We start from the raw sequence: 14,753 nt of genomic DNA, 5'->3' as shown, positions 1-14,753 counted from the left end.
TCTTCCTTGATCCAGCCGACTGGATCTCAGTTGCAGAAGACTGAAACAGACCTCTCCAGCAGCCCCTCTCGGGTACCATACTGAGGGCTTTTCTTACCGACTTCAGTAAAGAAAGATGACAGCAACACTGCCGGAGTCTCAGCAACTGCGAGAGTATGTGGACGGTGCTGGATCCCTGCAAGTCGGCCGCCACAGAGTATCCAGGCCCAGTGGACCCAAACTCCTGTGCCACTTCCAAGAGGGAAAACAAACCACAGGAAATAGTACGTGGTTTTAAAACGGAAATAAGGGGAAGAAGTAAATGAAGCTATTTTAAACTTCTTTGATCTGAGATTCAGTAATAGAACTCACTTCTATACCAATTAAGCCAAATGAAATACTGGTCTTCTTTATAGCCCTACTTACATTTTAATGAGGCAGATTTCAAAAATAATTAAAAAGAAGTTTAGATCACCAGGTCTGGTGTGGTTTGAAGTTCTTAGCTAAGGTCAAGTCTCTGATACCAAGAATTCACAACCTCCCATTTCTGTAATTTGACTGAATCTGAATCTGCATTTATTAGTTGTATGTATTGTATGAGTGTCCCACTGCTCACCTCTGCTGAATGGATTATCAGGGCTCCTTCCAGATCGGTTGCCCCCACTTTCATGTCTTGTTAGATAGGACTGTAGAGCTGACCTGCCTCAGATCAAACAAGAAAAGGCACATATAATGGTCGCTAAGACCAAATAGGTTTACAATAGTTATTACTTAACTGTGCTTGCAGTAGGACTTTGAAAAATTGTAAAAGTGGGCTTGCTAAATGTCAAGCTCATAGCAAGCATTGGCCAAAGGTAATGAAAAATAACTATTTTAAAAGCCCAATCATTTAAAATGATTAATAAATATATTAGTATTATAAAATATTAAACATTAATGTATTTATATAAAATTATTAATAATTAATGTTGATTAGCATATTATTGGTATTATAGTACTTATTTTATACTATTTTAATATTATTATATAAATATTATACTACAAACATAACATTATTATATAAATATAATTATTATATAAATATTTTAATATTTTTTAAAAATAAATATAAAGTATACAAAGAGAAAAACATATTCATGTTGGAAGTGAGAGGTACCAAGTAGAAAAGAGTAAATCTGGAATTCAGGAAAGGATAAGAGTTTTAGATAAAGTACAAAGAACAGATGATAAGAGGATTATAGAGCAGTTTTTCTTAAGTTCCAATGAGATGCTGGGATAACAGGTCAAAGATCCTAATATGGCTCCATGAGGACCAGACAGAACCAGTATAGAGACCACATCCAAGGACATCTATGCAAGGAAGCCACTGAAGAACAGGTTCAAAAACTTTTAATGTGTCTATGAGACAAAGGTGAGCCAGGGAGGGGGCAAGGAGAGAGAAAAGGAGATTTAAAAAAAGAAACACAGATAGCTAACTTATCAATAATATCATAAGTACAGTTTGAGGAAACCTGACCTTCAACGCACTCGCACGCAAAGGCAGGAATAAAACAACAATACATGTGAGAAGATGCTTCTTCATTGCACACACCTTGAACTTGCAAAAAGGACACTGTAAACAGTCTCTTCATCTTCAGAAAGCTTTAAATGGTGCAACTGAAATTTACGCTGGGGCAGCATCACCTGGAAGAGTAAAGAAAAAAGTATCTGGGATGAAGTTACACAAATTAACTGAACATTACAAAGTAAACTCCCCAGAACTGACACTGGAAATCTAGCCAACCACTGGACAGTAGCTTCCACCCTTCCCTAAAAATAGGACTGCTTTAACACACAGCACAACAGGGCTGCTGCGACACAGGCATAGGACAGCAAACCCAGAGCCTCCTCACAGGAAAATGGGAGACCAGACTCCTGAAGCAAAGCAGATGGCTGTTCAGCCCTAGACAAGGACACGGTCATCCTCCTTCCCTGGCCTCCCCCAAGGACATGTATAAATGAGATTACCAAGGGCTTGCCAGTGGAATCCAGCTGGTCTTTTGTTCTCCTCAGCAAAAGACTCTTGGTTAAAATACTTAACCGTTCTCCTCCTTTCTTTGAACCATTGTCAACCTGACTCTTCCACAGACTGAACTCATCAAATGGAGAACAACGGAGAAATCTTTTTTGTGGAGGAAGAAGGAGAGAGTAGGAAAGGGGCAGTATGGGAGGATAAAGAGAGGTTCAAAGTAAGACATAAGATGAAAAACAAATCAGATTTTCTGTTACATCTGTCATCCAATCATTTTTAAAAGTGCATTTCATAGCAAAACTCTGCTAGACAGATCAAAAGGATCCAAGTCGATAATGAAAACCACATTATAAAAATGTGAATTTTCCCATTAACAATGTCAGTATCATTACAACAGGACATATAACCAATAGTTAGAATTTATTCCTAAAGCTTCAAAGGCTAGCAAAGAAATTCCATATCCTCTTATGGGCTGACTTGAATAAAAGCAAGTACTTTAAAATCAGCATTCTTTTCTGTTTGCTTCAAATAAATTGTAGTCCTCACCCTAGGCCATATGTTTTAAAGCAGAAGTAGCCCAAAATAGTCACTGGACTGAAGAAAGATGACTTTTGTTTCCTTTAACTTAACCTGTCCCGTATTTTTCTATATATAGGGGCTGGATGTAATCAAAGTTCTATATCAGCCAGTCAATCAACAGATTATTTTCTCATAAATATTAATTCTTTTGCTTTTTAAAGGTTGACAGGCTTGCCATCTGCTACACAAGATAATCTGGTACACAACAGAGGTTTATTGTGAGATATGAAATAATTATGAGGGGTTATCAACAGGATTCACATTTACATAATCCCAGAGTTTACTTACTTCAGCAGTGAATACATGTCCAACAAGTTGTTTTGAATGGGGGTTCCAGTGACAGCCCAACGGGCATGGGCTTGTAGCTTACACACAGCTATGGATGTCTGCACACGGGGATTCTTAACATTGTGAGCTTCATCCAGTATGATTCGAGCCCAGACTATTCGAAGCAAAGGTGTTGAGATACGCTGGAAGAAACACAAGCAACATCCAATAACAGTATGGGAAAATGGACATGGCTTCCAGGAGATAAGGGGAAATAACAAACAAGTATTGAGGACCCACTCTTACCTTCAAGTTTGAGGGCTTAGAGCAGGTTCGCTGAAATAAGAATTGAGCTTAAGAAACCAAGAGTGGAAACGCTCAGGGGGTACAAACAAGCAAATCACTTGAGAGTCCCAGACTTTGAGCTTAAAATGCTTAAGAGTAAAATGTTTTCTAATCTGAGTTTTCACTTATACTTTCAATCCATTTTTGAGCAATGGCTATGAGGTCAGGACTACACTAGGTGTAGTATAGTCGAGCCTGCAAATTCATTCATTCAATAAAATATTTACTAAATTTTGCTAAATTTATAAAAATTCACTAAAAACTTACTGAAAGTCTACTTTTATACGTAAGACACAAGGCCAGACACAGGAAGGATGGTTCCTACCCTCAAGGAGCTCACAGTCTAGCAGGGGAGAAAAACAAGCATAGAGACAATTATGACACAATGTGTCTATATATACATAGTAAGTCCCACTGGATAATTCAACACAAGGCAGGAGGACCTTAGTTTGTCTTGTTCACTGCTGTATCCCTAACACCTGAAATAGCGTCTGCCATGTAGTAGATACTCAATGTCTGCTGAATAAATGGAGTGTTATGACACACATAAGCACAAGATGCCAGCAGAGGCCTTCAACCAAATGGGAGGAAGGTGGAAGGGAGTGGTCAAGAAAGGATTCTTGAAGCAGGTTAAAAAAAATTAACCTGGGAAAAGGAATGAAAGCAAAGCATTCCACTCAGAGAGAGAACAAAGGCAGAACACGTGACAGCATGGCAGGGAGTACACAGAGCATGAGGTGCCACGGGAGGGCTAGGGTGTAGGAGATGAGGGACAGGAAGCAGAGCAAGAATATAAAAAGCCTAATGTGTCCTGTACAGGCATCAGGGTTTAGCCTGAAAGCAGTGAGGAACCGCTGAAGAACCTGAAAAGTTAACCATCTACAGGAAGTTAGAGTGGGTCGTAAGATGGAGAAGCATTCTAGAGATTTCCCCAAACACAGAAATCTGTGAATATCCTATCATACTAAAAATGAAAACATATGCAAAAGATTAGTTCTTGGAACAATAGTGAGAAAAGCCCCACAATCACTACGCCATACAGCCTCTACACTATGTAACTGAGACTACCCTGGACGCACAAGCACACGTCCAGGTTTTCTCCCTGCTTATCATTGAGCCTGTGGTCCATCTTATCATTTGCAACCCTTTTCTCAGGAGGGGGAGGGAGGCAGAGAATGATGGCTTAAGACCAAAACACTAGTAATGAAATACCAGTCTTCAGGCTAAATATAAAAAATAGCCTAAGAGTATACCCCAAAGACTCTAAAATGAAAACTGCAACAAGTGAGGCTTTCCTATATTCCTGTGACGATTACCACCACAACCGCAATGGAGTTTCCATTAGTTCTAAAAAACAACTACATACTGTGCCAAACTTCAACCATTATCACTGAGGAGGTTGTTTAGCATAAAATAGAGGGGACAGAAGAAAGAACTCTGTTTCCACAGGTGGAACATTTAGGATCTGCCTGACCTCACAGGCAGGTCCCTTTGCTATCTCTAAGCCTGTGAAAAGACTGTTAAATGAGATGTGGCTCCAACTCCTTCCCTGGCAGCCCCCAGGCCTCACCTCCACCCTGAGGTTTGCCCCCGGGGTCTCTCCCTCTTGCTTCCTTGTGGGAATCTCCTTGGCCAGAAGGCTATAGGTAGTGATCACGATGTCATACGTAGAGAGGCTGCAGAGATAGAACAAAAAGCAAACATAAAAGATCCCTCTGTGACTCTGACAAAGAGGCCGAGTTGATCCCTTTACAGAAATGCCTACAGCTGGAAGAACAGATGGCCGAATTCGTTAATGCATGTCCTTAAGCCACACACGTGACTCTGCAGAGGAAAGCTCACTCACTTGGCTTCCCTCCGTCTTACCTCTGATCATCTTTACAGTCTACTCACTCTAACTAGATCACCCTTCCTCTTCCCATGCAGTGAGTCAGAAAGAACAATCTCTGGCTGCAGTCATATTAAGCTTGATACGATTTGGCAAGAACAGAAAATAGGTAGGGTTCGGAATTAACATTCAGTAATGATTTGAGAGAGATGATGTGAAAGTCCCAAGGAAGTTAGAAACCCTCAAAGCACTGTTCCCTTACATCAAGGATGCTTTGTCCTCATGACTCTATGAGGGATTAGGGAAAACTCATTAATGTAGCTTTGACTTTTAGGTATAAAAATAAATGCTGTAAACTTTCAGTTTACCTTGCTTATACTCTTTACACATAAAGATTCTTAATGAAAGGCACTAATCTTTTTCCAACAAAGGTTAATATTGTGCACCTGAGAGAGCCTCAATCAATACTTTTGATAAAAATGATATGCCTAATTCAGAGAGGCAGCAATGTCTATGTTTTGCCTCAGCATCATGTAAAGAAGCATGATTGAGAATGATTCCAATCAATCAACTAGTACATTCTGAATACCAAACCAGGTATGATAAAGTCAAATCAAGTGAGATGCAATTTACTTCTAAATAAAAATCTAGAACAAAGGCAGGCCACTTACAGTACTCTATGCAGGAGAAGGCATGCAGGACTGCCATTGCTGTCCCAGTACCTTCCGTCTGCTGAAGTGACCCTCTGTCATGAGAGCTGGTGTGTTCTAAGACCGAGGGTCACCAATTTGGCAATTTATCCCTGAAAGACTACTGGCCTGTTCTTCAGGAGATACAATAGCCAATATCAGAGGTTAGGGAGAGAGATTACTTAGAAGTAGAAACAACTTTGTTCTTGACTAGATCAGCAAGTACTCAACCCAGACCATCATATCACAATTAGGAACAGAAAACAATTCCTTTAAAACCAAAAGACAAAGACTAGGACTAAAATTACCATCTGGGGAAACATTTTCTTTTCTCTTTCCTGATCATCTTCCTTCAGGAATTTAGTTAGGTCTAATCCTAAACTCTTGAATCTAAAACTTCCTGGATGATTCATATACGAAAAATATGGCCATAAAAATATCATCAGCCTATATCAACTAATCATTAATATTATATCGAGATGCTCTGTAACACTGAGCTGGTCCCATTCACACTAACAGAAAAAAAAATGTGCCTTTGGAATCAGAAATGCAACCACCATGAAATAATCGTGACACATCCTCTTTCACCAGAAGAACGCTGCTGCTACTGGGCTGACCACTCAGGCATCTCAGGCCTCCTCACATGGCAGCTTTTGTTGGGGATGGTGACAAGGATATAGCAAAAGAACAGCATTCTCTTTCAGGATGTATCTCTTAGTACAGGCAGCAGAAGGCTGTCTGGTGATGAGAGTACCTTTGGTCTTCACAAACACCATTAGTCCTGATTAAACGAAATCTCAAGGAAAGTAGGTAAGATCAATACGGCTCCTTAAACCAAGACGCTCAGCATCTCCTACTGACAGCAATGTTTCTGCACTTACACTTTTGCTCGCTGATCCCGGTTTGGCCCATGATAGAGGTAGACTCTTAGTTTGTTGTTGCTCACACATTTCTCTACTTCATTTTTCCAATGATGGATCAGGGAAGCGGGACAGACGATCAGTGTTTTACAGGAAGTAAACTCCAAGCGGTCTTGAAAGGGGAAAAGAACCAACACCCAGTTTTACTCAGTAAATAGCCTTTACCTTCTTAAGGGCACTACCTCTTCTCTTGACTGACTTTCTTCCTTCAATCAGTATTTTTAACAACTGCTACTCTTTTTTTCTACACATAGCTGACAGTAAAATAGAAAATGAAAGAGTCTTATAACCCAAAACACTTAATTTTCCTCTATAAAAGTGTCAGAGAGGCTAAAGAGGGAGAGGAACATGAATACATGACCTCAATCTAAAAAAAACAATGCACTTTCACAGAGCAGCCAGAAGGTAGAAGCTGGATCATTTCCTAACTTTTCCTGAGTTGATTCATTACAGGGGAGTATTATTATCTTTTTCTGAAAAGCATAACTTAATTACACCTACATTAAAATATAAGTATAAAAACCCTTTCTAAGAGAAGCAAACATGACTTTAGAACCAGTTAGTGATGGAGTATTTGTACCACTGCTCCCTCACCCCTTTGTGGGGGTGTGTTGGGGTGCGGGTGTGTGTGTGCACACGCACATGCTGCTACTCCACACAGGGACACAGGATCCAGCTGCAACAGTGGTCATTAGAGGCCTTGAGAGCAGACGGCCACAGATTCTGTTGTGATCTAACCAACCAAGATATGTACTTGTGTACATGGCAGTTTGTATGCGGTGTTGTCCATGCATAATATACAGGACCTTTAAAGTACTTATACAGTTATTACATTTTAAAAACAGAGGTTGAAATAGGATAAATTGTCTAGGATCTGGAAACTTCTGGACTTTCAGAAGCACAGAAAGCAGCTTCTGCCACAGTGGCTAAAATTTGAATTTGTGACAGATCTTCCTTAAAAAAATAATATATTAACTAATGTGCATCTATCCTATAGTTATATCCTCAACATGAACAAAAATAATCATTACTAAGTTTAAACTAAGTCTTCTAGAGCCTTAGCTTTCTCCATAAAATTTTTTCTAACCACAGATCAAGGTAAGTTTATATCCAAAGAGAAAAATTGATTGCTTATAATTAGCATATTCAGCATCAAAATGACACCATAGGAAAGCAGTCCAATATTGGTTTTCCAAGAGATTAATTAAATATGACCAAAGGTGTCCTTTCCTAGCTTAAAAATGTCCATTCTTCGTTGGCTCAAATGATTTAGGAAATGGCAGGTTATTGAGGTGCCACATACCATCTTTGGAAAGCCAAGTCAAAGGTGGGTTTTTGTCTTTTTCTTTGTTTTCCTCCTGATTCTTCTGGGTCAGGATGAGTGCAATCATTGTCAGAGTTTTTCCTAATCCCATATCATCAGCTGGAAAATAAAAACAAAGATAGGAGAGTCAATTACTTAGGGCAAAGAATCAACTCAGCTTCAAGAGAAGAAACCACTGGCAGACATTAGCCCTTGTTCTGCCATCAGTGCCATTCCAGCCACTGTTCTTCGCCTACTCTAACGAATCCTTCATCTTTCTTATGAAAATGAACGCTAGCTCTTGCTATTTTGAGATCTAAATCAAAGATAATTACTATGACTTTTGTAAAACTAAAAATTTCTCGTTTAGATCTTATTCCAGACTCCACGTTATACTGTTACTTATCTAATGCATTCATTGATGTCTATCTCAGTTGGATGAGGTTGCCTAGTCTTTTTATTTGTTACCCCTAAAAGCAAAAAGATCCAGTGCACATATCCTACGACCTACTTACTGGTGCTACCACATTTCTCGAGTTAGAGTTAACTCGAACAGTCCTCCTTCCCTTAATGTATTCATCAAAGAGGAGCATAAATTAACATCTCTTGGGTACTGTCATTATGCCAGTCATGGAGCTTATTTAATTTACTCTTTATACTCTATAAAATAGTATCATCCTCATTTTAACCGTTTAAATAATCATTCTGACATAAGCAGAAGTAAAATATCACAGCATGGGATCTGATTCAAATTCTGGCTCTGCCACTGTGCAGAAAGAGTTAACACAGCAGGCCTGACTACTATCCTAGGAAAGGCCTGCTTACAAGGCTGGCCCTTGACTGACATCAGGGAACTCAGATGTAAGGAGGGTTCCCACCATTTCCATAGCTGATAAGAGTGGCTCATTGTGCCAAAACTGTTTGTCTGAACAACATGGTTTATGCTGAACATCTGCTTTCCTTTTGGGAGTACAGAATTTCAGTACCTACCAGGCTGAAGCTGCCAATGTGACCAGCCCCCCATAAAAATCTCAGGTACAATGTTGGCAACATTTCATATGTGTCATCACAGCTCACTGCCAGGAGAATTAAGTCCTGTGTGACTCTATTGGAAAAAGCCTCTGGAAGCTTGCACCTGGTTTCCCCTGGAGTTTGCCCCATGAGCCTTTTCCCTTCGCTGCTTTTGATTTGTATCAAATCAAAACAATTTTATTATTTTTTAAATTATTATTTTATAGTAAATTATAGCCATGAGTATGACTATATGCTGTGCATCCTCCTAGGAAATCATCAAACCTGGAGGTGGTCTTGGGAACCCCCAACACAGCCACTTACTAGCCATAGTGGACATCTGTCATGTTTTCTAGAAGTTGAGCACCTTGGGAAATTCTGAATCACCAAAGCAGAGCCTGGAAAACTTGCTTTCTAGGTCCTCCTGCAGCTAAGGCACTGGCAGCACGACCTGGCTCTCCAGAACACATGTACTCACTAAGACTTCGGTTCGGATGTGAGACACTTGAGAAAAGAGGCTCCCTGTGAAATCCTTTTTGCAGGAAGGGGTGGAGACAGAGGTGTCCAGCTTTGGGGTGGCAATGCTTTCCTCTGGTGCTTAATGGAGCAAAGCAGCCACAAGGGTTTCCATAGGACGCTCAGTTTATTACTTGGCTTTGCTCATGCTCCTAGGAGTTTGTCCTCCAGCCTGGCCCTCCACTCACCCAGAGAGTCTGGAGGCCACCAAAGAATAAACTCGCCCTCTGCTTCAGCAGCCAGAGTCAGCCTCTACTGCTCGCAAATAAGACCTGATGGATCCTACAGCTATGTACTCTTAAGGATACTGTAACCTCTCTACACCTCAGTTTCCTCATCTGTAAAAGGGGGCATTATAGAACTCACCCCATAGCGCTGTTGAGAGGAGCGAATGAAATAATACAACGGCACATTTGTTAGCTCTTATCATAATACCAGACTTACCCAGAATTCCTCCTTGTGGCTTCTGACTTTCCCGCCATAGTAACCAGGCTAATGCCTGCTTCTGGTGCAGGAGCAAAGGGATCTGACAAAGGTAATGACCAAAGTTAGTATTGTGGCCAACATCCCAGTATGCCCTGCTAGTCATAAATTTCAATAGCCTTTGAACTGGTGTCCCCCTTCTAGTCTTTCCTTACTCCAGTTTATCTTGTATTCCATGATGAAAATAATCTTCAGAAAACACCCCTGCTCAAAATTCCACAGTGATTCCATATTCTCTCTTGAGCTACTCCAATCTAAGTTCCTTCCCCAATGCTGGGCTCCACAGCAAGGGAGTCCTCTTGCTCAGTAACATCAGCTAATGCTCCCAGCTCAGGTACTGACGTCACCCAATCATCACTTATTAATACCAATCTCTGTATCTTCCCTCTAATCACCACTCTAACTGAAGTGTTTGGTTTCTATCCTCTTTGCTATCATTAGGCTTATAGCTTCTTCAAGACACAAAGTAGACAGGCAACAAATAATTACTGACCCAGAGTGACTTTTCCTTTATTTTGAATCCCTCTTGTAGTTTGTATACAATCTATATAGTACATTACAATGCACATTTCATCTTTGTCTTAGAGTCACTTTCTAATTGTTTTATATATATTGTATGTGCACTTTTACCCTAACTAGTTCATTAAAAGCAGCAATTCCTTTGCATCCTTGTAGCACCTAGTGAAGCTTAATAAATGGATCCTTTATTGCTACAGACATATATAACTATGACTTTAAGAAAAAAAGTGGTTTTTTTCCTTCTCATTGCTAAATGGAAAAGGAGAAAATACTCTAAGAGAAGCCACCAAAGCACTATCTGTAGGAAAGATGCATCAGAATGGCGCTCTGCCAGGCAGCTTCACAGGGATCTCTCTCCTTATGAGCGCTGGGACAGCCACAGGACACTCTGCACCCTGAGTCTTCCCCAGCTCACCCTCAGCCCAGCCGGATCCTCTGCCACAGCTGTCTCGCCAGGACGTGACTCAAGTGATCGATGCAGCTCATCGATGGCTTCACTTGTGATTTTCCACACGGCATGAAGGCACTCTTGGGGTGCAGGGCCTGCACACACATAGGTGTTACCCAAAGGTGTCACAAGTATTAAGTCCTCACTATAGCTGCAAAAAGGCAGTTCATCAGCTGCCAGATGATGGGTCCATGCGGACTACAAATTCTTGCCTCCAGATTCTCCTAGCCTCACAGGCTCTTCTCTCCCCATTCTCTATGTTTTTCTGAGCTTTTTTAATCACATAAACAATTATTATAATAAAGGACAAAATAATAGAAAGTATAATGAAAAAATAAGATAATCCATAATATCTTTGGTATTTTTTTCTTCAGCTTTGAAGAGGTGGCAGAGAAAAAGATAATGCCGTCAGTATTTTAGGAAGCAAAGATCACTAGGGCTGGATGCAAAGAGGAAAAGCCAGCAACAGAAAAGGCCAAGCGGGACCGGCCTGGTGGCATTGCGGTTAAGTTTGCACGTTCCACTTCTCAGCGGCCCAGGGTTCACCGGTTCAGATCCTGGGTGCGGACATGGCACTGCTTGGCACACCCTCCCGTGGTAGGTGTTCCACATATAAAATAGAGGAAGACGGGCACAGATGTTAGCTCAGGGCCAGGCTTCCTCAGCAAAAAGAGGAGGACTGGCAGTAGTTAGCTCAGGGCTAGTCTTCCTCAAAAAAAAAGAAAAGGCCAAGCTAGGTGAAGTTCAGGCAGAGAGGTAGGGACAGCCCCTCAAGTGCACGTCACAAGCTGACTGCACTGCACTCGGAAATACTTCAGTGCTGTTAACCTGCACGCTCTATGTAGAGAATTTCTACTGACATTAGTTAATAACTATAGGTACCTCAGCTGGTTGCAATTTTAGGAATGAAGTATCTCAAATAAGAAGTTTCTAGACAAATAAAAATTAATTATTTAAGTGTTAAAATGTTTTTAAATAAAAACCATTTTAATAGAATTCTTTCCGAAACATATTACATACTTTCTTACCTTAATAATCTAACATAATTTAATTTTTCTCTAGGTGACTCACAGTCACCATTATGATTACTGAGTGATGCTATAACAGATCAATGTTCTCAAAACTGTCCTGAGCAGCCACGACTATCAGCACTTTAACAAGTGTGATTTCTCTGTTCCCTTTTTGTGATCTTAGCTTCATCTTGCACAGTATCTATTTCTTATTTCCCTTGTTAACTACTGCTCTTCCACTTTCTCCTCTGCCTTCCTTTTCTCCCTTTCCTCTTCTCTCTTTTACTCTCTCTTCATCTCTAGCAGTTCCTAACTGGAGACAACTGGCTTGAGCTTTTCCAGTTACTACCAGCCAACCTGAGCTCCTGCCTCCAGATCAGCAAACCAACCAACCATATTACATATTTGAGGCTCTACTTGGAATTTTCATTCTGCAGTTACTTCTGAATTCATCATTTTCTGGGAAGTTCAAGATGGAAACAGTTAAATAGGGTATGACTGCTCTCTACAGGTCTACTGGTCATCGGTCTTCACTCATGTCACTCCTCCGCTCTGTCCTAACACACACTCAGAAGGAATACAGATGTATCTGCTGGTCTACCTACCTCAACATGATGTGCGTTCGAGTTTTCATTCACAAACATTTACTGCCTGACTCCCACGTAGCGGCGGCCACTTGGCTGACTGAGCAAAGTCAGTGAACAAGGTAGACAAAGTCTGTGCCCTAAGAAATCTAAACAACACTGTGCAGAGCTCCGCTGAGCATCATGATCCTTATTACATGGGCAACTTACAACTCAGGAATGACCTCTCCCTCCACCTGGTCACAAAGACGCCTACTGGGCAGCATTTAATCACAGGGGTAGCTGTGCACACTAGGGCCAGGCCCTTGGGTCTTACCTCTGTAGCACTGACTGGGTCCTCCAACAGCTACCTGGCAGGCAGCCTTTCCTCCGAGAGAACCCAGAGGCTGGAGATTGGGACCCTGCAGGGGCTTGGGAGGCACCAAGTGGGGTGGGTCAGTGGCAGTTTTGGTGAAGTTACTCTGTTGTGGTACTTGAGCGTTACTCTTCTCATTAGTGCCTGCTCAAAACACAAGGGAAAAGAGATCAAAGCTCAGAAAAGTGAAGGCATTACATGTGTGAGGCAAGGTCAAGAGAGGGCGGGATCGCCACCACTCCAATAAGCTAGGGAAGGCTTCCTAGAAAGCGTAGCATTTAAACAGTTTCTTAAACAATGGGAAAGGGACTTGAGGCCACAAGAAATAGGACAAAGATTTTATAAGTCACAGATATAATTTAAAAGAAGACACAGAAGTAGATAAAATGGAAAGGTGAACGAATCAACATATTCTTCATTGAAACGGCTTCTCGAATGTCTCCAATAAAGTTCACGCCCACGCAGAGTTCTGGGGCCTAACCCATTTTACCTTGCTCAGGTGAGAGGGCGAGAGCACGGAGGGCTTCCTCCAACCCCTGAATTTGCTTGAACAACTTCTGACCCTTGTCTGGAAGAACCTGAATGTTCACCGATGCCAGTGTGCTCTGAAAAACAGATCCTATAAAATGGACCTCTCCTCTCAAGTTGTCAGAAAGACAGTTTCAGATTAAAACTGCCTAAAATGCCAAAACTCTGAAATTATGATCTTTTAACTATTTGTGTGAAAACCAGAACTTTTTTTTTAAACCCAGTTGACCTACCAAGAAAAGGCAGAAACTAAACATCCACCCATAAAACCTTTCCCACATTAACATGTTTAACTCCTTTGTGGAATCCCGTATCTGCCCATAGTAAGCAAGGCTCTGACCTTAAAAACAAAACACAAGTCAGTGGTTACCTTCTTCTGTTTCAGTTGTGTTGTGAGGTACACACGTTGGGCTGCTGAGTTTGAAGGTTCTACCTTCTTAGAAACACCCGAGGCAGGAGATGCTCTTCTTTGCAAACTTTCATCAGGGACTTTAAGGTTTTCCTTCCTCTGTGAGTCTGGAGTCAAGTCAAAGAGTAAGGGGCTCCCTGGCTCAGAGGAAACAGAAATAACATCATCTTCCTCACTGTCACCACTGCTGGTGTCAGCTCCTCGCCTCTCTCCCAGGGAACGGCCTGCAGCCAGTAGAGCAGACTGTGCGGCTGGTCCTTTCGGGGCAGGCACATCGCGAGTCTCCACTGGCGCCTGGAAATGCCCCTTGAGCAGCCCCTTCTGGATGGTCTGCGCACTTGGGTCCTCCTTTGTCTTTGTTCCTCTGGCCTCCCAACTCTTGGGGTTCTCCTTGCTGAGGTGTTCCCCTTGCGGGGCCTTGCTTATTGGGTTTTGGCTGAGAACAATTCGAGGCAAAGGCCTGGTTTCCTTTTCTCTCAGAGGTTCTGATTCTTTTTGGACATGATGACTTTCAGCACACGATTTCTCCTGAGGAGACACAGATGGTTTTCCAAGCTCATTATCTTGGCACTGTTTGGATTTAATCTCAAAAACGTTTCTTTTGTGCGTCCCTTCAATCTCCTTTGCTTCACGCTGCAACTCTGTTTTCTCCCCTCGCTGATTCTCTTGAACTGTAGCTTGTTTTTCCTTCACCGCCAGGCCAGATGACAGATCTTTCTCCATCCAGCAGTTAGACTCAGGCTTCGGTTCCTTCTTTTGATCCAAGAACAGATCTCTCTTTTCCCTTTGCTCCTTATCAGCCATCTTTTCCTCATCTTCGCCTTTGATGAACTGTTTCCAGAGAGACGGCTCTTGATTCTTGTCCAGTGCCTTGAATGGGTTTCTCTGCTGGCCGGAAGGGTAACGAAATGGCTCAGACGCACGCTGAGACTTATTGGTTACAGAGTGCTCTTTGGAATTAGGATCCTA

The 14,753-nt window shown here is 41.6% G+C and overlaps 1 protein-coding gene across 2 annotated transcripts in view; it reads right to left on the bottom strand.

The window, feature by feature from the left end:
* Nucleotides 1-14,753, bottom strand: part of TTF2 (transcription termination factor 2) — a 39,835-nt gene that overhangs the window by 10,335 nt on the left and 14,747 nt on the right. For both annotated transcript variants that reach the window (XM_046645586.1, XM_046645587.1), the window contains exons 5-17: nucleotides 13,746-14,750; nucleotides 13,338-13,452; nucleotides 12,809-12,991; nucleotides 10,866-10,993; nucleotides 9,893-9,974; nucleotides 7,922-8,041; nucleotides 6,580-6,730; nucleotides 4,752-4,857; nucleotides 2,858-3,039; nucleotides 1,987-2,140; nucleotides 1,571-1,662; nucleotides 596-678; nucleotides 98-231 (exon numbers count right to left, since the gene is read on the bottom strand). In XM_046645586.1, the coding sequence (XP_046501542.1) occupies nucleotides 98-231; nucleotides 596-678; nucleotides 1,571-1,662; nucleotides 1,987-2,140; nucleotides 2,858-3,039; nucleotides 4,752-4,857; nucleotides 6,580-6,730; nucleotides 7,922-8,041; nucleotides 9,893-9,974; nucleotides 10,866-10,993; nucleotides 12,809-12,991; nucleotides 13,338-13,452; nucleotides 13,746-14,750 (2,535 nt within the window). The remainder of the gene's footprint in view (nucleotides 1-97; nucleotides 232-595; nucleotides 679-1,570; nucleotides 1,663-1,986; nucleotides 2,141-2,857; nucleotides 3,040-4,751; nucleotides 4,858-6,579; nucleotides 6,731-7,921; nucleotides 8,042-9,892; nucleotides 9,975-10,865; nucleotides 10,994-12,808; nucleotides 12,992-13,337; nucleotides 13,453-13,745; nucleotides 14,751-14,753) is intronic.

The sequence above is a fragment of the Equus quagga genome, chromosome 18 (genome assembly GCF_021613505.1).
Source record: "Equus quagga isolate Etosha38 chromosome 18, UCLA_HA_Equagga_1.0, whole genome shotgun sequence".
In the NCBI taxonomy this organism is placed as follows: Eukaryota; Metazoa; Chordata; class Mammalia; order Perissodactyla; family Equidae; genus Equus; species Equus quagga.
This window is presented reverse-complemented; position numbering and strand designations above follow the sequence as displayed.